This window comes from Erythrolamprus reginae, chromosome 6 (genome assembly GCF_031021105.1).
Source record: "Erythrolamprus reginae isolate rEryReg1 chromosome 6, rEryReg1.hap1, whole genome shotgun sequence".
NCBI lineage: Eukaryota > Metazoa > Chordata > Lepidosauria > Squamata > Dipsadidae > Erythrolamprus > Erythrolamprus reginae.
The window spans coordinates 56,995,830-57,019,309 of NC_091955.1; the positions used below are offsets into that span (position 1 = coordinate 56,995,830).

At 41.8% G+C, this 23,480-nt stretch overlaps 1 protein-coding gene across 2 annotated transcripts in view; it reads right to left on the reverse strand.

Moving 5' to 3' along the window:
* Positions 1 to 23,480, reverse strand: part of EEA1 (early endosome antigen 1) — an 86,402-nt gene that overhangs the window by 11,750 nt on the left and 51,172 nt on the right. For both annotated transcript variants that reach the window (XM_070755820.1, XM_070755819.1), the window contains 11 exons: positions 23,211 to 23,324; positions 20,411 to 20,566; positions 16,305 to 16,444; positions 14,489 to 14,819; positions 13,874 to 13,975; positions 10,803 to 10,997; positions 9,448 to 9,630; positions 7,668 to 7,853; positions 3,168 to 3,299; positions 1,737 to 1,922; positions 839 to 1,077 (listed from right to left, as the gene is read on the reverse strand). In XM_070755820.1, coding sequence (XP_070611921.1) covers positions 839 to 1,077; positions 1,737 to 1,922; positions 3,168 to 3,299; positions 7,668 to 7,853; positions 9,448 to 9,630; positions 10,803 to 10,997; positions 13,874 to 13,975; positions 14,489 to 14,819; positions 16,305 to 16,444; positions 20,411 to 20,566; positions 23,211 to 23,324 — 1,964 coding nt within the window. The remainder of the gene's footprint in view (positions 1 to 838; positions 1,078 to 1,736; positions 1,923 to 3,167; positions 3,300 to 7,667; positions 7,854 to 9,447; positions 9,631 to 10,802; positions 10,998 to 13,873; positions 13,976 to 14,488; positions 14,820 to 16,304; positions 16,445 to 20,410; positions 20,567 to 23,210; positions 23,325 to 23,480) is intronic.

Consider the following 23,480-nt stretch of genomic DNA (forward strand, 5'->3'; position numbering starts at 1 on the left):
TTATCAGCGAAAAATGAGTTAAATTCCTCGGCACTACCCTGCAAGGGCTCCCCAACTCCCCCCTGATTTAGAAGGGAGCAGGTCATCCTAAACAGAGCGGCCGGGCGAGATTCCACTGATGCAATCAAGGCGGCATGGTACACGCATCTTGCCGCCTTGAGTGCCACTTTGTAGGTCTTAATAAAAGCTCTTACAAGTGTTCGATTAGATTCAGACTTACTCTTCCTCCATCGCTTCTCTAGACATCTCTTTTGGCGTTTCAACTCCCGGAGCTCCTCGTTGAACCATGGAGCTCTACGGGGTCTAGTGCCACAGAGAGGTCGCAATGGCGCAATTCGGTCAAGAGCCTCCGCTGCAACCTTGTTCCAGACCTCAGCAAGAGATTCTGCTGAGCTGTGGACGAGTGAATCTGGTAAAACTCCAAGCACCCTCTGGAAGCCCTCAGGGTCCATCAGGCATCTGGGGCGGAACCTCCTAATCGGTTCCGTCTCCCTGCAGGGGAGGATTGGAGCCAGGAAATCAAGCCGCAGTAGAAAATGGTCTGACCATGACAAAGGCAATGCTTCTAAGCCCCTTAGTCTCAGACCATTACTCAATTGCTCAGAGAGTAATAGTTAAATAACAGCTAAAATTAATACTCTTAGGTTGAATTTGATGAGTGTGTTAAATTCTAAACTTTCTAAGCTTAGCTTAATAGGAATTCACAGGATTGTTTTAAAGTGGGGGGGGAAATCTGATTTAGCCCAAATATCCACAAAGTTCAACTTATAATAATGAATGGAAAGAATGTCTTTCTTAATTTAAAATAAACCACTTGAAAATATATTTAGCAACTTACCTTTCCAGCAATACTCTTCTCTCATCCTGATTGTTCTGGACAGTGGCTTCGAGAACTGCAATTTCTCCACGCAGATCATCTATTTGTTTTTCTAGTTCACTAGCCCTTCTTTGGCTGCTTTGCCACTCTTTCTTCACAGTCCCTAGATTTTCATTCAGTGCTGCGATCTGCATATTGAGCTTACACTCAGCCTCTTCATGACTTTTACACTGTTCATCTTTTTTCTTGATCAAAGCTTGCTAAAAGAAGAGAAACATTTCAATATAACAATCCTCTTTCCAACACCTCAAATGTCTAGGAAGAAAGTAACACTTTTAAAAAACCCTCTATAATGCATGTTTCTTTCTGTGGAGAAAAATGAATTTTTAGGGGAAATAACTGACTTGGAACTTCAGTTGCCAATCAGAAGGGATTTTGTCCAACAAAAATATTCACTAGCTGAAGATTAAAACTTTGATTTTGTTGCTTTTCCTCTAATTATTAACCTGTAACTAACACTTCCCAAAATGTTTCAGATTGTTTCCAAACTGGAGATCAGGGCTTTTGAAAAAGCCAGTAAACTAAAGAAAGAATAATTAATCAAGGAAATTATAAGAGAATCTTAGTTAATTCTTGGAATTCATTATTGCTTCAATTCAGGCACAACTAATCAGTATCACAATGAAATGAATTTTGTAGCAGAAATATTGTTTTAAGCCAAGTGCTCCCTAGAAAAGCCTACCAGAATTTATTTTTGAGCCCATAACACATCAAGGATTTCATATACTTAAATCAAAATATCTATAAAATAAATAAAATACTGATTGTACATCACTTGATTAAAATGAATGTGAATAAAACAGAGTCATGTATTCCATAAACAAATTTGCCTGGTTGTATGTTTCTAAAACATACTGACCAGATTTGCTTCTATCTCAGCAGATTTCTTCTTCAATTCCCCTTCTTTCTTCTTCCACTGATCTTTCATGACTTCCTGGTTTTTCTTCTCTTGTTCCATAGCTGTACTAAAATTATCAATCTTTTCTTGTAGTTCTAATTTCTGTTTAATCAACAGCTGTTTGGCATCTTTTTGATTTGATATCTCCTATAAAACAAAAACAAAAATAATTCAGTTAAACTAATATATAAATTAGAAACATAGAAACATAGAAGACTGACGGCAGAAAAAGACCTCATGGTCCATCTAGTCTGCCCTTATACTATTTCCTGTGTTTTATCTTAGGATGGATATATGTTTATCCCAGGCATGTATAAATTCAGTTACTGTGGATTTACCAACCACGTCTGCTGGAAGTTTGTTCCAAGGAAGTTTGTTCCAAGGAAGTTTGTTCCAAGGAAGTTTGTTCCAAGGAAGTTTGTTCCAAGGAAGTTTGTTCCAAGGAAGTTTGTTCCAAGGAAGTTTGTTCCAAGGAAGTTTGTTCCAAATTATTATGTTAATGAACAATACTTGAAAAATGTAAGGCTTTCCCTTTGCAGAATTTCTTCTTTGCACTTATTGCAGCTATTCCTAGATTCTGAGGCCCTGCTTGAACAGTTATTCTTCTCTCAGTTGGATATTGCAATGAGTTGTGTACTCTATACTGCCTTTGAAGATAAATTAGAAAATCAATTCAAAGCTACAATTTTATAGAGTGATCAGTATTAGATTATGATATACACTGGCTTCTTATAGTCATTCAAGGGACTGGTTATCATAACATTTTAAAAAAAACCCACCCTAGATAGCACAGGACCTAGCCATTAGTTTTTCTTGAGATCAAGGCAGTGTGCCTTTTCTATGGTGGTGCCGATTTCCTGAAATTATCTCTTCCCTCTTACCCATGACATACAGTTGGCCCCAATCTTGCACACCCCTTCAGAAGAAGCAATGAAAACCTAAGAAAACGCTTAGGTTTTGTGGTCAATATGATCAGAGTTCTCTAGTTTGGAAAAGTGTAATGGACATCATTCCCAACTGCCAATTAACTGTTAATATTTATATGGTTGGTGCAATATTTACTTTAGTTGGTGTTGCTTATTTTGTTTTTGTTATTTTTTTTAACAGGTTTGTAGAGCGACTCATAGTCAAACAATTTTGAGTAGGGGAACCTGCAAATGCTTTAAATAAACAAACAAATGAATAAGCAACTAAGAAATTTGTAAACTTAGGCAGGAAAGAATTCATCAGAGCTGAAAAAGTACTTATATCAAAACAGCAGATTAAAGAAGCTCATCTCAAAGCCAAGATGACACCTCAGTGCATTTAGGCTGCCTTATAGCACAATTCTGAAACAAGGTTTGCATTTTCCAAGCCTTATACAATATATAGGATGTTTATGATTTTACATACCTTCTCAAACTCTTGTTTGCAGTGTCTAATTTCATCCCTTAGTTTCACATTTTCTTCTTCCTGTTTGCACTTTATGTTATAGAGCTCTGAGGTTTTCGATTTTTCATTAAACAAATCCTTTTCTTTTAAATCCTTCAGAAAAAGTCAACAAGTATATTTAAAATATTCCTTCTTTAATAAATAATGCATATTTACTCAAAAAGAAGCTACTTTCAATGAACAGCATTCATTCAAATAAAGTCAATAGATAACTGAATTTATATTTTTTCCACTAATCTCAATGTTATCTCTTAATTATTCTTTTAATGGAGACTCTATACTTTCTCTTCCAAGAGGCAAATATGATTATTTCATGTACTATGGATAAACTTTACTATTTATGTTGTATAATTTATTGGATTAAATTTCAAAGATACTATGTTATTATTTGTTGCTTTGAGATTAGAGAACTAAATCTCTTGACTCAAAGAAAGATAATTATACAATTGATACAATTGGCAGCTGGGGACTAAAGAACCACTTGCTAAATTGATGCTAAGTAATATGTCTCTTTACTTTTATCCTTCTCGTTTGTTCCATTACTTTCTCTTTATTAACATCATCTTTATGATCATTATTACTTTGTTGTTTTATATGTACATTGAGAGTTTAAGCACCAGAGACAAATCCTTGTGTGTTTAATCACACTTGGCCAATAAAATATTCTATTCTTAATAGCAAAGGAAATCATCTTTCAAGATACAATTATCATATTTTTTGGAGTATAATGGAAACACCTTTTTACCCCACAAAAGAGGGTGAAAACCTGGGTGCATCTTATACACCAAATGTAGCCCCACACAGCCACCCCCACCACCCACCCACCCCCTTTGGCCTCTGCCTCACAGCAATTTAGCTCCTTGCAGCAAAGAGAGCAGAGCCTGTTAAGCCAAGCTTCCCAACCCTCATCTGATTTTGAGGCTGCATAATGGAGGCTGCAGGCAGGCCAGCCACGTTCTAAACTGAAAGTGCTAAAGCTGCAAGGAGGCAAATTAGTGGGAGATAGAGGCAGAGGCAGATTTTTATTTTATTTTGCTAATCAGACTGCTGAAACTGTACGCAAGGAGGTAAGTCAATAATTATAAATGTCTATAGAATGTTCAAATTTTTACTTATTTTTTAAAGACTGCTTTATTATTGTTCTTGACAACAAAATAAAGAAGCTTTTTAAAATAAATGCTTGATCTAAAGAGGCCCAGTGCTATTGTATCTTCTTTTAAGCAGCAGAGAATAATGTATATTTCCAGAAAGCCACATCAATTTTAACAGCATCTGTACAAGTATACAGTGATCCCCCGTTTATTGCGTCCCCAACCATTGCGAACAGGGTACTTCGCTATTTTTCAACCCGGAAGTCAAAAATACCATCTACGCATGCGTGCCGGGCACGCATGCGTAGATGGCAGCGGCTTCCCTGGGTCTTCCCCCTCTTGCTGGCGTCAGCGAGGAGTTTCCCCACCGCCCACGCAAACTCCTCGCTGCCGCTCGCCCGCCCTTCGCCTGCCCACGCCGTTCGCTCCCCCCTCTTGCTGTCGGGAGGGCGAGAAGCCCTCCCCAGCACCCGCTCGCCCGCCCTTCGCCCTGGCAGAGAAATTCCAGCCCCCACCTGGTCCCGCCCGATCCTCCTCCCTGAGGCAGCTCGCCCTCCCATGGCCGCTTCCTCCACCCTCTATTGCAAGCCCTCGCCACCGCAGCCAACGCGCGCTGCGATCTTCAAGCCCGGCTCCTTTCGGCCCAGCATCCCGGGCCAAGCAGCTGCCTTCCGTGACTGAGCCTGGCTGGCCCGGAAGATCGTAGCGCGCGTTGGCTGCACCGGCGGCGACATTGCTGCCGGCTTGGCTTCGCTCGCCGCTGCAGCCAACGCGCGCTACGATCTTCCGGGCCAGCCAGGCTCAGTCACGGAAGGCAGCTGCTTGGCCCGGGATGCTGGGCCGAAAGGAGCCGGGCTTGAAGATCGCAGCGCGCGTTGGCTGCGGTGGCGAGGGCTTGCAATAGAGGGTGGAGGAAGCGGCCATGGGAGGGCGAGCTGCCTCAGGGAGGAGGATCGGGCGGGACCAGGTGGGGGCCAGATCGTAGCGCGCCGGACGGGGGTCTCCCGGGCTGCCCGATGCGACGGCCGCCCAGAGCGCTTGGCCAAGGGGGCTCCGCTCCTTCCTCTGCCAAACAGCTTCCCCCTTTGCATCCCGGGCCAAGCGGGGTCGCCCGGTAGTTTCCGCGCAATTAGCTCCAGCCGATTAGGCTAACGAGGGGGACGCGCACAGACACGCACCGCGCAGGCAGGTAGCGAAGGAAGGAAGCGAGCGAGCCGGGGGCAGCCCAGCCGGAGCTCCACTTCAGGTGCCGGCGGAAAAGCCCGGCAGCCAAGCCGGCGTCTTGCGATCGCCGCCTGCCCGCTTCGCCCGGCTCCTGCGGGTCACTTCGGGGGCTCTTCCTCCCTCGGGGCGCAAATAAAAAACCCCCAGCCCTGGAAGTTCGCCGCGTCTGTCAACGCTTCTCTTCCCCTTCCAAGCGCCCGATCGCAGCCTGGCAAAGCCGGTGCAGACGGGGATAAAAAACACCCCCCCTAAAAAAGCCCGGGGCGCCACGCGCAACCACCTGCCTGCGTTGGCGGGGGGAAGATCCCCGCTCGCCGCCAAGGATGCCGAGGCCGCCCGGGAGAGGTCAAAGCAAGCCGGGCCCGGCGGGCGCCCTGGAGCCGCCGGCAAACAAAGGAATAAAAAAGGAGGAAGCCGAGCGCGGGGAAGAAGCGAAAGAGCCAATTTGCACAACTCGCAAAAGCGCGTGGAAAGATCACAAACACACACACACAAAAGCCACGCGGGATCTGCACGCGGGGCTGGGAGGGAAAAAAGCGCCTCTTTGCAAAGCAGCAGCCGCCCGATCCGGGGCGCGGGACCCCAGGCTCAGTGACGGAAGGCAGCCGCTTGGGCCGAGAGGAGCCGGCCTTGATCCGCCAACGCGCGCTACGATCTTCCGGGCCAGCCAGGCTCAGCGGATCAAGGCCGGCTCCTCTCGGCCCAAGCGGCTGCCTTGATCCGCTGAGCCTGGCTCGCCCGGAAGATCGTAGCGCGCGTTGGAGACAGGCTTTGAGTTTTGGCTGCGGGGCGAGGGAGTTAGGAAAGTCCTACTTCTCCCCCCGCAGCCAAAACTCAAAGCCTGTCTCCTGCTGCCCGGTTTAGCCAGGACACGAGCGGCGAAATGACTTGGAGGAATGTGAAGCTGAAACCGGCCGGTTTCATCTTCACATTCCTCCAAGTCATTTCGCCGCTCGTGTCCTGGCTAAACCGGGCAGCAGGAGACAGGCGGTGGGCTGGGAGCCGCAGGCGAAAGGAGCTCGGGCATTGTTCTCCGGACCCCGCCCGCAGCCTGGAGAGGGAAAGGGCCGCCGCGGGGCTGAGCGGGCGGGGTCCGGAGAACAATGCCTGGCGCCGCGCTCCGATGCCCGAGCTCCTTTCGCCTGCGGCTCCCAGCAGCACTTTGAATCCAGCAGCTTCTGCTGGATACGGGCGGTGGGTGGGACGAGCAACGCGGAAGCCAGGGGCTGTGGCAGCTCGCCCCCCCATCGCCCGTATCCAGCAGAAGCGGCGGGATTCAAAGGGATTCAAGGCTAACTTCTGCGCTTGGCTTGAGGACTCAGCTCGGAAGCTGCACGGGTGTTTTAAAAGGTCTCCGCCGGCATGGGGGGCTTCCTACCACCTCCCGAACCCCCAACTCGGGTTTGGGGGGGTGCTAAGAAGCCCCCCATGCCGGCGGAGACCTTTTAAAACACCCGTGCAGCTTCCGAGCTGAGTCCTCAATCTTCGGCTCCTCGCTAGCGCTGCGGAAGTAAAAATACCCTGCACATGCGCAGATGGTGTTTGTACTTCCGCAGCGCTACTTCGCGAAAACCCGCTCGTTGCGGGGGTTCCTGGAACGGAACCCTCGCAACGAGCGGGGGATCACTGTAATCTGAAATGTAACAATGTCCTATTTTAGTATTAAGACTAGGCAGCTGAGTTAAACCTTGACTTAGTCATGTTTGGAGTAGATTTAATTAGATCATTGGGAGTGTGACTACATTTAAGAAAACTTTCTGGCATTAATATACTGCCATAATGTACATTTCTCCAATTCTTTGCTATTTCTATGGGTCAGGCACATAAATAAACAAAAATACACAGCAAACAGTGTATATCATCTGTACTGTTTATGGTTTGCTGAGAGGCAAATTGCTGGGAGGCAGAGGCAGAATATTTCCCCCTTGTTTTCCTCCTCCAAAACTAAGGTACGCCTTATACTCTGGTGCAGCTTATACTCCAAAAATACAGTAATATTTGAGTACTCTATTATATGAATATAATAATTAGTATTGTAACATGGCCACCCAAAAGAAAAATAATTTTCCACTTATATTGCAGATATAGATACCTATACTATCCTTTTCATACTATAAATAGTTCAAAGGATTAAAAAGCACATTACCTTATCTTTCTGTATTTCATGTAACAACTTCTCTTGTTCTTTCAGTTGCTGTTCTTTTTTGGATGCCTCCTGTTCCAGTGCAGATCTTATTGTCTTAAGTTCTTTGATCAATTGGTTTTGATTACTAATTTGATTTCTATTAGAAATCAATTCTTCTTGAGCCAAAGCTAGCTTCTCTTCTGTAACCTAAATTGAAAGCAAAGAATCAATAACACTCCAGCCCTACTTCATGAATTACGATGGATAATGTTCTTTTAGTAAAAGATGAATAAATCACCTATTTGAATTACAATAAAAGTCTGCTAGCAAAGTATACATCATTTCAGCTAACAAAAATGATCAGGTTTTCAGGTTCTTATGAAAGGCAAGGATGGTGGGGGCAGTGCAAATCTCTGGGGGGAGTTGATTCCAGAGGGCCAGGGCTCCCACAGAGAAGGCTCTTCCTCTAGGACCCACCAAACGACATTGTCTAGCTGACGGGACCTGGAGCAGGCCAACTCTGTGGGACCTAACCGGATGCTGGGACTTGTGCGTCAGAAAGCAGTCCCACAGGTAATCTGGTCCTCTGCCATGTAGGGCTTTATAGGTCATAACCAACACTTTGAATTGGGTCCAGAAACCAATTGGCAGCCAATGCAGTCTGCGGAGTGCTGGAGAGACATGGGCATATCTTGGTAGGCCCATAATAGCTCGCGCTGCTGCATTTTGCACAATCTGAAGTTTCTAAACACTTTTTAAAGGTAGCCCCATGTAGAAAGCTCCCATAATGCAATGTGTGCCCCCGCACATGCGTGCGCACCACACTCATTCATGTAATCTCACACATGTGCGTGCCCCTGCACATGCACACATGAGCCCCTGCATGTACCACCCCGTGTATGCGCACAAGTTTCCCACATGAGCCCCATCCCCTGCACATGTGCAGCAGAGACCCCAAAACCAACAAAACAGCAGGAGAATTGATGCAGAATGAGAGTTTATAACTGAGATAAGGAAAACTATGTCAACAGATGTGAGGAATAGAAGACTTTATAATCTTTGCCCCAACAATTTAATTTCTACTAGATCTTTATTATGCATCACAAACAATAGTTTAATAAAGGTTTTAAATTACATTTAACTATTAATACAGACACTTTATATATAAATGAATGAACCTTATTGCTACTTGCTGGACTTTTTAGTTAGTTCCTTTAATGATTAAATATACATTATGCTCCAAATTCCAAGCTTTCTTCAGTAATCATCTTAATGACTATATTACAGTTTTATTAGGAAAGTAATGGGAAAGTATATATCAAAATTATTATTTGCACTTATCTTCCAGCAGATGGTGCCATTGGCCAATACTGTAATGTTGATCTTACTATTTCATCTTAACTGTTTATTTTAAAGTTATATCCCCCATGTGCTACTTTTTCTAGATAAGCATGACCATAAGTGGTCATAGCAAGTTGACCACTGTGAGTTGACCACAGTGAGTTGGCTGATACAAATTGTCCAAAGTTAAAATAGTTTAATGAGGCCTGAACATTTTGATTACAGAAAAAAAAATAGAAAACTTGCAACAACGGAAAATAATACATAAGATAAAATACATGGAGGAATAGATGCAGTTGAATAGAAAAGAAATAAAGTACAGGGATTTGGGACAAATACAAGGATTCTTCTTTGAAATATACTGTTAGATTCAACTGTTCACTTAACCAAAAGAATCTTTTAACTTATACAATGCATATACTGAGAGAAACACGTGCAGTGTCAAAACATCATCATATACCTTAAGATCTTGCCGGATAGCCAAGATTTCAGATTCTTTACCATAAATATCCAGTTGAAGTTTTTCCCCATTTTCCTGAGCTTTTTTATGAAATTTCTGCAGTTCTGTTATTTTTTCCTTTTGCGTAGCAAGGACTTGTTCTGATAATGTTATTTGTTGTTGCAATTTATTTTCCAGTTCTGCCTAATACATACATGTACAAAATATATTTCTCTTATATACAGGAAGATAATTGAAAAAACAGATAATAAAGTCATTGCTTTCAAAAGTTTGGGAAGTCCTTACCAAATTGTATCATGTAATGAATCTATGGGTGAACAAAAGCAGACACAAACTTTACATGCTAGAAAACTAAACGTGGATTTTGTCTAATTTATCTGCAAATTAGAATGAACGCTTACTATTTATATTTCAGTGACTGAAGAGGAATGTCAAAATTATTATCATTCCAGCGTAAGATAATACTAAAAAGTTGGCCTAAAGCTCCTTAGTTCCAGAGGTGGGTTGCTAAGGTAGAACAGTGATGTGTGTTCGCCTCCATTGCTCTGACTGCAACCGGAGTCCAGCTCAATTCTGCTACTGCAGCTGTGCATGTAGAAGAATCATGCGCGGAGACCCAGGTACCCCTGTGTTTCAGCCTGGTTTTTTGCTTCCACGCGGAAGCAAAAAACCACGCTGAAACACAGGAGCACTTGCATTTCCTTAGGATATCTTGCCCTGAAGAATTATTCTATATGCCTATACAGTGGTACCTCATGATACGAACCCCTCGACATACGAACAACCCGAGATACGAACCCGGGGTTCAAAATTTTTTTGCCTCTTCTTAAGAACATTTTCCGTCTTACGAACCCGCCGCAGCCAAGAAGCCCCGCCGCCCGGCTGTCGCTTTTTGAAACAGCCATGGGGCTTCTCAGCGTCCTCCTGAACCCGAACGCCAAACCCAAACTTCCGGGTTCGGCGTTCAGGAGGCCGCCGAGAAGCCCCCCCGGCTGTTTCAAAAGATGACAGCCGGGCGGCGGCGTTTTTTTGCGGGTTTTTTTTCCCCCTGCACAGATTAATTCATTTTACATTGTTTCCTATGGGAAACAATGTTTCGCCTTACGAACTTTTCGCCTTACGAACCTCCCCCGGGAACCAATTAGGTTCGTAAGACGAGGTATTACTGTACATGATACATGGAGGTAGAAATGCCTCCAAAGATTATGCTGTGATACGATGTCATAGCATCAGTCAAAAATTATTATGAAATCATAAGTTATTATTATATACATAAAGTTATTATGAAGCAGCAAAATATCTTGCATCAGACAAAGTATAGCATATAACATTACTGAGAGATTATATGAATTTACCTTTTCTAATAGGGCTGTTTTTAATTCAGCTTGTTGTGTCTCATTTTGTTTTTTCTTCTGATCAAAATACTCCTTCAATTCTTTTACCTTCAGTTGGAGCTGTTGTTCATTTTTTTCTTTGTCCTTGAGAATTCCCTGAAGCTGCAGGACTTGTACACGTGCCAAATCAAGCTCTGTTGCTAGCTGTTTGGATATCTAAATATTGAAATGTAGTATTACTTCAAGCCCACTGCTATTATGGCAATTATTATGCTTTGACAGAAAATCTTTTTTTTCCTCATGCTACTACTTCATTTCTTTTAATACTAAGTACAGTGGTACCTCGGTTCTCGACCATAATCCGTTCTAGAACTGTGGTTGAGAACCGATTTGGTCGAGTACCGAATTTATTTATCCCATAGGAAATAATGGAAATGGATTTAATTGGTTCCCAGCCCCTGTTAACTCGCTGGGAACCAATTAAATCTATTTTCTTTATTTCCAATGGGATAAATAAATTCACTACTCCAAGCTGCAGGAAAGGTGGGGGCTGCTGGAAGCAATGAGGAAAGGAGCCCCCAGAAGCTGCCATCCCGGCAGCTTCAGGGGGCTGAGGAGCTCTCTAAGAGCTCCAAGCTGCAGGAAGGGCGGGGGCTGCTGAAATCTTGGCAGCTTCTGAGGGCTCCTTTCCTCATTGCTTCCTTTTATTACCTGTAAGCAGCTTCAAAAACTTTCTCCTTCCCTGTGGAATTTAATGGCTGCAACACGCGGCGATTTCCCTTCCAGTAGCAAGAGCACCGGGAAGTCACGTAATGAAGGGAAGCTGCTGGAGCGGCAGCAATTGCTGAGATGGCTCCGTCGGCTTCCCTTCATCACGTGACGTTCCCGGCGCTCTTGCTACTGGAAGGGAAATCGCCGCGTGTTGCAGCCATTAAATTCCACAGGAAGGAGAAAGTTTTTGAAGCTGCTTACAGGTAATAAAAGGAAGCAATGAGGAAAGGAGCCCTCAGAAGCTGCCAAGATTGCAGCAGCCCCCACCTTTCCTGCAGCTTGGAGCTCTTAGAGAGCTCCTCAGCCCTCTGAAGCTGCCGGGATTACATTTCGTATAATGAACAAAATTTTCTCTGGCTGTTCAGTATCTGAATTTTTGTTCAGATACCGAAGCAAATTTTTGCCGAAAATTTTGTTCGTTATCCAAAATGTACGAGAAAGGAAGCGTTCGAGTACCGAGGTACCACTGTACATAAGTAATTTAACCCCATAGCAATACATTGATCCCTCATTTTTCGCAGAGGATACGTTCCAAGACCACCCGTGAAAAACAAATTCCCGTGAAGTAGAGGAAAGATTTTTTTAATGTATTTAACGAGTATTTGGACTTTTAAAACCCACCCTTTGCATTAAACAGTCATTCTATAATTTTTCTCAGCTGGAACTACAAGTAAAATCCTACCAATTTCTTTAATATTGTAGTACTGTAGAAGAATTTTATGAATTTTTAATGGATTTAAAATTTTTAATGGATTTAAGCCCCCTTTGAAAACTTGTGAAATAGTGAATCCGCAAAAGATGAACCATGAAGTAGCGAATGAATTCATAATTCATTTGAGAAAAAAACTATATAGAGAGTTAAGAGAAAATTAATTATTCCTTTCCACAGAGTTCATAATATAGCAATGCTGCAGGTAGTCTCGACTTGAAATGATACATGAAAAAATATTAAAACCATTTTTCACACTTAAAATCATTGCAGCATCTCCATGGTCACATGATCAAAATTCAGATGTGTGGCAACTGGCACAAACTTAAGATGGTTTTTGTCCTGAGATCATGTGATCACCTTTTGCGACTTTCTAACAAGCAGTCAATGAGGAAGCCAGATTCACTTAGTAACAATCTTACTAACTTAACAACTACAATGCTTTACTTAGCAACTTCTTTTTGTAATAAATGGGTTTTATCACGGGGTTAGTTTTAGATATTACAGTGATCCCCCGATCATTGCGAGGGTTCCGTTCCAGGACCCCTAGCAATGACCGGGTTTTCGCGAAGTAGCGCTGCGGAAGTAAAAACACCATCTGCGCATGCGCAGATGGTGTTTTTACTTCCGCAGCAGCGAGGAGCCGAAGATTGGGGTTTCCCCACCGCCCACGCAAACTCCTCGCTGCCGCTCGCCCGCCCTTCGCCCGCCCACGCCGTTTGCTCGCGCCGCTTCCCAGCTGAGTCCTGAAGCCAATTCGCTTCAGAACTCAGCTGGGAAGCGGCGAGAATGAACGGCGTGGGCGGGCGAAGGGCGGGCGGGCGCGCAGGCAGGCAGGCGGCGGACAAGCCGTTCACTCGCACCGCTCGCTCGCGCCGCTTCCCAGCTGAGTCCTGAAGCCAATTCGCTTCAGGACTCAGCTGGGAAGCGGCGAGAATGAACGGCGTGGGCGGGCGAAGGGCGGGCGGGGCGCGCGGGCAGGCAGGCAGGCGGCGGACAAGCCGTTCGCTCGCGCCGCTTCCCAGCTGAGTCCTGAAGCCAATTCGCTTTAGGACTCAGCTGGGAAGCGGCGAGAATGAACGGCGTGGGCGGGCGAAGGGCGGGTGGGCGGCAGCGAGTTTGCGTGGGCGGTGGGGAAACTCCTCGCTGATGCCCGCCGCTCGCCCTCCCGCCAGGAAGAGAGGGAAGACCTAGGGAAGCCGCCCAGCAGCTGATCTGCCCGGCGCCATCTACACATGCGTGCCCATAGAAAAAAGGGCGCGCATGCGCAGATGGTGTTTTTACTTCCGGGTTGCAAAATCGCCATATAGCCGTTTCGCAATGATCGGGATCGCATACCCGGGGGATCACTGTATATTCAACTTCTCTTATTGCTTTGTATCTTTTGTATTGTATTATTATTTTGTAAGCCACCCTGCGTCCTTTGGGATTGGGCAGCATAGAAGTCGAATAAATAAACTGTATTACAAAGGTTGTACAATGGGGCAAAACTCATTTAACAAATGTCTTACTTAGCAACAGTAAATTTGGGCTCAATTATGGTCATTGAGTCAAGGACTACCTATATCTGAATGCCATAGGAATCATGCTTATGGTCAACAATTAACATTACCCCATCTTGTTTTTCCAGTAAGTTTTTCAGTTCATTTTGTTCTTTAGCTATAGATTCCGATTGTAATTGAAGTTGATGTTTAGCTTCTTGACAAGATTTTTCCTGCATAAAAATCAATATTTAACAAGAATTTTCTGTTAAATTAGTAAAATACATTACAAATATTACTAATGAACTCTAACATCCTTTCAAATCAGTTTCAAGAATTCACACCACAGTTGAAACCACATAGATGTAATCACTATGATTTTTAAAAGCAAAGCCTATGAGGAAGTGGAGCAAAAGTTGTTATGTAAAGAACGTGATGTTTTACCAAGCAATAATAACATTTTCTTTTCAAAATAAGCTATGAATTTATTTACTTACTTACTTATTAGATTTTTATGCCGCCCTTCTCCTTAGACTCAGGGCGGCTTACAACATGTTAGCAATAGCACTTTTTAACATCAAGATATGCATATAATAACCAAAATGGCCAATTATGTATTAATTCACTACTTTCCATAGTCAATGTCATCACCAAAGATATTGCTTTGAATTTTCACAGGTAGCCTGCAAACTGCATATGTATATTGGTTACATAGAAAATACTTTTATTTAAAAGTCAGGACTCACAATTTCTGCTACAGTTGTCTTTCCTCTCTGTTTCTCTTTCTCCAATGCATCCTTTGCTTCTTCCAAAGATTCATTGCTGTTTGACAATTTACCTTTGAGGATTTCAAGTTCCTTTAATAGAGTATCTTTTTCCAGCTTCATTTTCTTCAAATCACCTGTTAATGTTTGCAGCTTTCCATCTAATTCCCTGTGATACTTCAAGTTATCTTGATTTAATTTTTCAATTTCTAACTTCAGTTTTTCATTTTCTTCTTCCTGTTTTAATCTTTGTTGGCTTATTTCTTCTAATGTATTATTTTTTTCCTGTAAATCTAATCTGGTTCTAGATATCCTATAAATACAAAGTATAAAAATGAAATTATTTCAAATTCAAAATTACATAATTGAGGATTAACTTTCCTATAAAACTTCTCAAATATTCAACAGACTTCCCATACTTTGTTTGGTAACATTAATGCCACTAGTTCAATATTATTATTGAATATTACTGTGTTTTCCCAAAAATAAGACCCTAATATTTTTTTTAATCCTGAACTAAGTGCTTGGCCTTATTGCCATGAATTCAAAAGCCTGATTGAGCTTATTATCAGGGAATGACTTAATTTTGGGGGAAACTGGAGGTGCGCAGTCACCCTGTATAGGGTGTGTGTGCGTGTACATGGGGTTTTTTTGTGTGTACAGAGCTGAAGGGATTATATATATACATGGGAGAGGGTGTATAGATAGAGAGATAGACATAGAGATATACTGTATACACCGTATTTTTTTTGTTGGTGCATCTTATACAGCCATTTTGTTGGTGCATCTTATACAGCCATTTTCAGGCTCCCAAGGCCACATTTTTTGCAAAAATGGGGTGCACAGAGGGTTTGGGAGGTTTGCATAGTGATCCTGGGGGAAGACAAAAATGCCTGTTTTTTTAAAAACAGGTGTTTTTGCCTTCCCCAGCCCCCAGGAGCATAATGCAGGCCTCCCAAACCCTCTGCGCACCCGGGTTTTTTTTGCAAACTGGGTGAAAAATGGACCCATTTGTGCAGAAAGTTTGGGAGGCCTGCAGAGTGCTCCTGGGGGCCAGGAGGAACAAAAACCTTTTTCTTACTGACCTCTTCGAAATCTTGGTGCATCTTATGCACCTTTGCGTCTTATAGTCCAAAAAATACAGTGTGTGTGTGTCTCTGTGTGTCTGTGTGTCTGTCTGTGTGTGTGTGTGTAGATTTTCACAGGTATAGGTATGTAGGACTTGGCATATTCGGGTTTCTTCCTATGTAAGGTTCAGAGAATCCTGGTGACGTTTTGATGAAGTCCCACTCATCATCTTCAGGCTGGTGCTTTCGGCTTTGTGCTCGGGCAAAGAAAGCTTTGTCTTCGGCTTTATATATAAAGCTGAAGATAACAGCCTGAAGATGACAAGTGGGACCTCATCGAAACCTCACCAGGAGTCTATCAACCTTACATGGGAAAAGACACGAATATGCCGAGACCTACCTGTGAAAATCTATAGAAACGTGTGTGTGTGTGTATGTGGCTAGCTTAAAGAGAGCAAAAGAACTTGAAATAGATCTGTACTAGTCTCCCTTCATTTTCATTATCAGCAAATATATATTACACACACACATACACATATCTCCATCCAAACATGTATAATTCCATTTATACATGTATAATTTAAGCAAAATGTAGAGTTCAAAATAAAACCTATTAGATTGAACGCCAATAGGAAACAGAGTACAAAAGGGAAAAAAGATGCCAGAAAATTAGAAACACAGATAACTTTTAAAATGAGGCTCTAGTGGCACATTCAAACAATTTAACATACATTTCTCTCTCCTCCTCTAGTTGTTTGCTCAGTTCTGCAGCTTTGATGTTCAACTCTGTGGAGTGTTTTCTTTGCTGCTCTAGTTCTTGAAAAGCCTTTTCTTTTTGTCCCAAAATTTCAAAAAGATCAGTTTCAAGTTTCTGTAATGATAATTTTTAGAAAGCAAATAATTAGAACAAAATGATAATGATATAATGATAGCAGAAAGGTGATTATCTTATCCCTCTGTGGCTTTACTTATTTTCTCTCAACAAATATTAATATATGAATATGGCCTAAGCGGAGTCTAAACCAACAGGAATTCTAGCTTCCTCCAAATTTTCAAAGTGATATCCTTGTATCTAGTTATCGCTTCTGGGTAAACATTTAGCAATAGCATATGTCAAAAGGAACACCAGTTGACAATGACTACAAAATATGACCACATCTTCAGATTGCACAGTATTCCAAAGAAAACCATTTTGCATAAAATTAAGTCATTTCACCAATCAGTCCTTTGGTTCATGAAGAAAACTAATTTGTGTCGGATGCGAACACCAAAAGCTGGGCAATAAGGGTCACTTTTATTAAACATATAAACAAAGGGACCTGCAGAGGTCACTAAATGGGGCACAAATTCCTAGCTCCATCATTCTTGGGCAACATATGGGTGTAACTCCTTGCTTGGGCAGTGCAAGGCTATCCTCAGCCTTCGCCCTGCCATAAATGCCATGCCCTAAGCGTGTGGGAGGGCTCACCCACACAACCCAGAACCGGAAATGACATAAGTGAGCCCCAAGGTCACCCCTTTTCCACTACCCCGGCTGGGTAGGCAGCATGAGTAGTGTGGAGGGGCAGCCTATCATCTTCATAAAGATGCCCAAGGGAGAACACACAGTTGCTGCTAATACCCATATTGATTGTTTCCTGATTGCTTATTTGTACCCTATGACAATCAATAACTATTGTACCTCATGATTCTTAGCAAATGTATCTTTTCTTTTATGTACACTGAAAGCATATGCACCAAAGACAAATTCCTTGTGTGTCCAATCACACTTGGCCAATAAAGAATTCTATTCTATTCTATTCTGTTCATTATTTAATTGTTCCAATGTATTTGCTTCAATGTCTGTAAAAAAAAATCCTGATTGTAAAGTTTCTCTATGAAGGTGATCAATATCTGATTGAGTATAAAAATCTGTTTTCTAGTTTTCCTCACCAACAGTTACAGTAGTAATAGTAGTAGCATACTTCTGCCGCACAAATCCCAGTGACCGGTTAGGTCCCACAGAGTTGGCCTTCTCCAGGTCCGGTCGACTAAGCAATGTCGTCTGGTGGGGCCAAGGGGAAGAGCCTTCTCGGTGGCGGCCCCGTCCCTCTGGAATCAACTCCCCCCAGGAGATTAGAACTGCCCCCACCCTCTTTGCCTTTCGTAAGCTCCTAAAAACCCACCTTTGTTGCCAGGCTCGGGGAAGTTGATATTCTCCTTAGCTACTATGATTTATGTATGGTTTGCTTGGGTTGTGTGATTAATTTTTATAAGGGTTTTAATCTGTTTTTAATATTGGATTTGTACATTGTGTATTGTGTTGTGAGCCGCCCCGAGTCTTCGGAGAATAGAACAGAATAGAATAGAATAGAATTTTTATTGGCCAAGTGTGATTGGACACACAAGGAATTTGTCTTGGTGCATATGCTCTCAACGTACATAAAATAAAATATACATTTGTCAAGAATCATGTGATACAACACTTAATGATTGTCATAGGGGTCAAATAAGCAATGAAGAAGCAATATTAATAAAAATCTTAGGATATACGCAACAAGTTACAGTCATACAGTCAACATGGGAGGAAATGGGTGATAGGAATGATGAGAAAAACTAGTAGAAATAGAAGTGCAGATTTAGTAGAAAGTCTGACAGAAGGGCAGCATACAAATCTAATAAATTATTATCATTATCATCATGATACGTATTTTCCCTATCATTAGCACCAAAAAAAATTAAATCTTAAAACTACTAAAGAACAATTTAAACTGCTTTAGTAAAGGGATTAGAAAGTATTCTCCCTTTTGGTTCCCACTGTTTTGAATTTGATTATCCAGGCAGACAAAAACAAATATAGTCTTTTGTTGACCAGTGGACTGTTAGAAATATGACCTCTACCAATCTTGTTGACAGAGTCTGCCTGATGAACAAATCAACCTGAGTGTGGAAGGGAGCAAAGAAAATAGAAAACACAGAACAGGCACAAATATGCCATTTAAGTCAGACTCCATGAGCTTCCAGCACATTAACACAGGCCTTAGCCATTCAATTTGGTCCTTATGAACTGAATGCCTACAGAAGTCAAAGAATACTTAAACGTTGCACCTTCTTAGTTTGCTACTGACTTGAACAGAATAAATAATTAAGTTTCCTCAACACTGCAACATGTGTTAGAAGATAACAATACTCCAGGCTGAATTAGCATGGGGGGGGGGGGGGAAGAAAGGACTAACTTGAGAAAACTATTTTCTCTTGCAGACAGACAAGGAAAAAATCTCTCTCTAAAAGTAGAAAAATTCTGCTTCATTATATGCAAGCTTGCCAATGATTGCTAATAGTCATTGTTTGATTTACCTTTGCTGTGTTGTTTTAGTATATGTATTTTTATTTCTTAATGACTAAAATAAATTATTTTCCCCCTAGACTTTATTTTGACAATGCTTGTCATCTTTCTTCTCCTATACAGTGTCAGGTTTGCCATTTCCTTCTATTTTCTATTTCTCAAGAAATTCTTGCCATTCTGTTGTTTCTATAGTGTGGTTGAACGGGAGGTAAAAATCTCTCATATCTAGGCAATCGGTGAGGATTTAGGTGATCAGAATTTTTTCTGTGGGGAAAGTTAGGCAGCGAAACATCAATTTTTATAATTCAAAAAAATTGTCCACAACTTGGGCGTCCTCCTCGACCCACAGCTGACGTTAGAGAAACATCTTTCAGCTGTGGCGAGTGGGGCGTTTGCCCAGGTTCGCCTGGTGCACCAGTTGCGGCCCTATCTGGACCGGGACTCACTGCTCACAGTCACTCATGCCCTCATCACCTCGAGGTTTGACTACTGTAATGCTCTCTACATGGGGCTACCTTTGAAAAGTGTTCGGAAACTTCAGATCGTGCAGAATGCAGCTGCGAGAGCAATCATGGGCTTACCAACACTCCGCAGTCTGCATTGGTTGCCGATCAATTTCTGGTCACAATTCAAAGTGTTGGTTATGATCTATAAAGCCCTTCATGGCATCGGACCAGAATATCTCCGGGACCGCCTTCTGCCACACAAATCCCAGCAACCGGTTAGGTCCCACAGAGTTGGCCTTCTCCGGGTCCTGTCGACTAAACAATGTCATTTGGCGGGACCCAGGAGAAGAGCCTTCTCTGTGGCGGCCCCGACCCTCTGGAACCAGCTCCCCCAAGATATCAGAGTTGCCCCCACCCTCCTTGCCTTTCGCAAGCTCCTTAAAACCCACCCCTGTCGTCAGGCATGGGGGAATTGAATTTTTTTTTCCCCTTCCCTCTAGGCTTATAGAATTTATACATGGTATGCTTGTTTGTATGATTGGTCTCTTAAATTGGGGGTTTTTAGATTACTTTTTAATATTAGATTTGTTACATTGTTTTCTTTATTGTTGTTATCCGCCCCGAGTCTTTGGAGAGGGGCGGCATACAAATATATATATATAAATAAATAAATAAATAAATAAATAAATAAATAAATAAATAAATAAATAAATAAATAAATAAATTCCAAATGAAAAATGAAAAAGGCAGAGTACAGCAAAAACTTTCTGTGATTTCTATGATCCAAAGATTGTTGCTATAACTTTGTGTTATAGCAAGGAAGAAAAACATGAATCTTTATCTTTCTTTCACACTTTCCACAGTGAAACATGATTTGACTTTTCTTGACTGTCCTTAAGATTTTCCTATCTGTTTCTATGTAAAATCAGTTTCTGTTTGAGCCGCTCATTTCATATTTAATAATGACTATACTTTGCATCAGCTGTTTTACCTTTCTCATTGCCTCTCCATATGGGCACTATATACAATTGGAAATATGAACTAAAAGAAATAAATCAATACAAACCTTATGCTGACCTTCCAGTTCTTCTGTTTTTTGCTCTAAATTAAGGTTCTTTTCTTTGTACTCTTTAAGACTGGATTCCAGCTGTATACAATATTCCTCCTTGTCATGCAACTTGGAAGCAACTTGATCCAACTGAGTGCTGACTTTTGTTAGTTCCTATTAGCAATAATTAAAAAAATAATCATTTTAGACAATCTAGTAGAGTGACATTAGTTTAAATGTGAAACAAACATTTTATATCTGAAAACATCCAATATATAAAATAAAAATTATTATGGTTCGTCACAAAGTCAGGCAGACGTTTAGACTTGATTTGGCATTTTTATCTACTAATTCAGTCTTTCCCAAAGATCTTCAATAGGCAGGTGTGGATGCTTGGCGGTATTAAATATATTGGCGCAGGATGAAAGCTGTTCCAAGTGAAGCCACCTTTTGTAATTGACTTATGGGGATTTTTTTCAATGTCGATGGTGTTTTTAATGATGCTGCAGATATTTTGGGGTGGCATTAATATCACTATTAATAGTAATAGAACCTCACTATTGTTCTACTACTATATGTGGGGTTTTTATTTTGTTCTTTTCTCCATTTCTTTCTCTTCTATTCTGGTATCTCCAGGTACTACCCCATGTCCACTATTCAGATTTTTACATATTTCTATCAACAGTTGTTAAATCTGAAGTGTTATGTGGCAGGTGCTTGAATTCTAAACTTCTTTAGCTTCATTTTCACTTCAACGTGTTGCATTCCCACCAGTTCTTACTTGCTATATTTTAAACATTTCAAATGGTTTAGTATTTTTAAATTTTTGTATTATAGTGTTCTTTATAATTGGTTACTTGATTATTTTATTATACACTGCCCAGTCACATATATGAAATGGGCAGCCATATAAAATGAATGAATGAATGATCTCCATCAGTGCAGTTAACTTCAATATTAACAACAAAGGCAACATAATTTTTGTGAATATCACCATACTTAAAACAATAATTAAAATGTGATGGGTATAATTTAGGATGTGCTGCATCAATACATACTACTAAAAGCCTGCTCTGATCTGCCTTCTAAACAGAATTCTCAGCCGGTAAGACCATGCATAGCTGAGAAGTCTGGAGTTGGAATTCACATATCTGGGAAGGACACATAAGGCTACGTGGAACTAATAATTACCAAGAATTCACACAGATGTTCAAGATGTTCTTTTAATATAAGAGATCCTTGTACATATGCTACTTACTGTAGAATTCAGATCAAAACTAATTATACTCTAAAAAAGAAAGGCAGTAAATAAAATACATGTGCTTTCTGCCAATATATATATATATATACAGGAAAATTAATTCTCAGTAATTTAAAAAAATAGTTTTTCTTAGTATTTATTTATTCATTCATTCATTCATTCATTCATTCATTCATTCATTCATTCAATTTTTATGCCGCCCTTCTCCTTAGACTCAGGGTGGCTTACAACATGTTAGCAATAGCACTTTTTAATAGAGCCACATATTGCCTTTACAATCCAGGTCCTCATTTTACCCACCTCAGAATGATGGAAGGCTGAGTCAGCCTTGAGCTGGTGATGAGATTTGAACCGCTGACCTTCAGATCTACAAGTCAGCTTCAGTGGCCTGCAGTACAGCACTCTACCTGCTGCGCCACCCCGGCTCATTTGCCCCACATGTTGCAGGGTGCACTTATTTTTATCCTGAATAGGCCTAGTTTTTTATAGTGAAGCTATTAATGCATGTTATGACAAGGGGCTTATTTATTAGTCACCTTGTCATAGATCCTTGTGCTGATTTAGGCTGACAGGAAGTCACCCCGCAGGCTTTTGTGCCTAAAGGAAGACTAGAATGTCAGTCTTCTAGTCCAGTCAAGTGGCTGTCCCGAAAAACATTTCCCCCATTTTATATTTCATTTAGAAATTATAAATTTTGAATGTATCATTTGGGCTATTTGAAATAAATATAAAAACTGCATCACAGAGTTACATATGTTAGACCAGTGTTTCCCAACCTTGGCAACTTGAAGATATTTGGACTTCAACTCCCAGAATTCCCCAGCCAGAAAATGCTGGCTGGGGAATTCTGGGAGTTGAAGTCCAAATACAGTGATACCTCATCTTACAAACCCCTCGTCATACAAACTTTTCGAGATACAAACCCGACGTTTAAGATTTCTTTGCCTCTTCTTACAAACTATTTTCACCTTACAAACCCACCGCTGCCACTGGGATGCCCCGCCTCCGGACTTCCATTGCCAGCAAAGCACCCGTTTTTGCACTACTGTGATTCCCCTGAGGCTCCCCTCCATGTGAAACCCCACCTCCGGACTTCTGTGTTTTTGTGATGCTGCAGGGGAATCCCTGCAGCGCAAAAAACAGGCGCTTCGCTGGCAACGGAAGTCTGGAGGTGGGGTTTCACAGCGAGGAGAGCCTCAGTGAAATCGCAGCATCGCAAAAACACAGAGGTCTGGAGGTGGGAGGGGAACCTCAGGGGAATCCCAGCAGTGCAAAAACGGGCACTTCGGCTGGCAGAAGGGGTGAATTTTGGGCTTCCACACATTAATCGCTTTTCCATTGATTCCTATGGGAAACATTGTTTCGTCTTACAAACTTTTCACCTTAAGAACCTCGTCCCGGAACCAATTAAGTTTGTAAGACAAGGTATCACTGTATCTCCAAGTTGCCAAGGCTGGGAAACACTGTGTTAGATGACGATTCATAAGATAGACCTTGATTTAAATAAATCTTTCTCAATTGTGAAACCATAGCATAGGGCCTTTCCATTTCTCTCACCTGCTGTTTGTCCTGCAATGCATTCTGGGCAGTATCCAAATGATTTTGAAGGTCTGCTCTCTGAGCAGCTTTTGCTGCCTCTGCTGACAGAAGCAATTCAGTCTTTGCTTTTACCTGACATAGAATTAAAATATATTCTCTTAATACTGATAATATTACACAGTAAAACCTCTGATTTTCCTATGAACATTTTACTAAGTGTACCACAGCTTATCAATAAATAGAAGATAGACAGATAAACAGATAGATAAGACAGACAGAGATAAACAA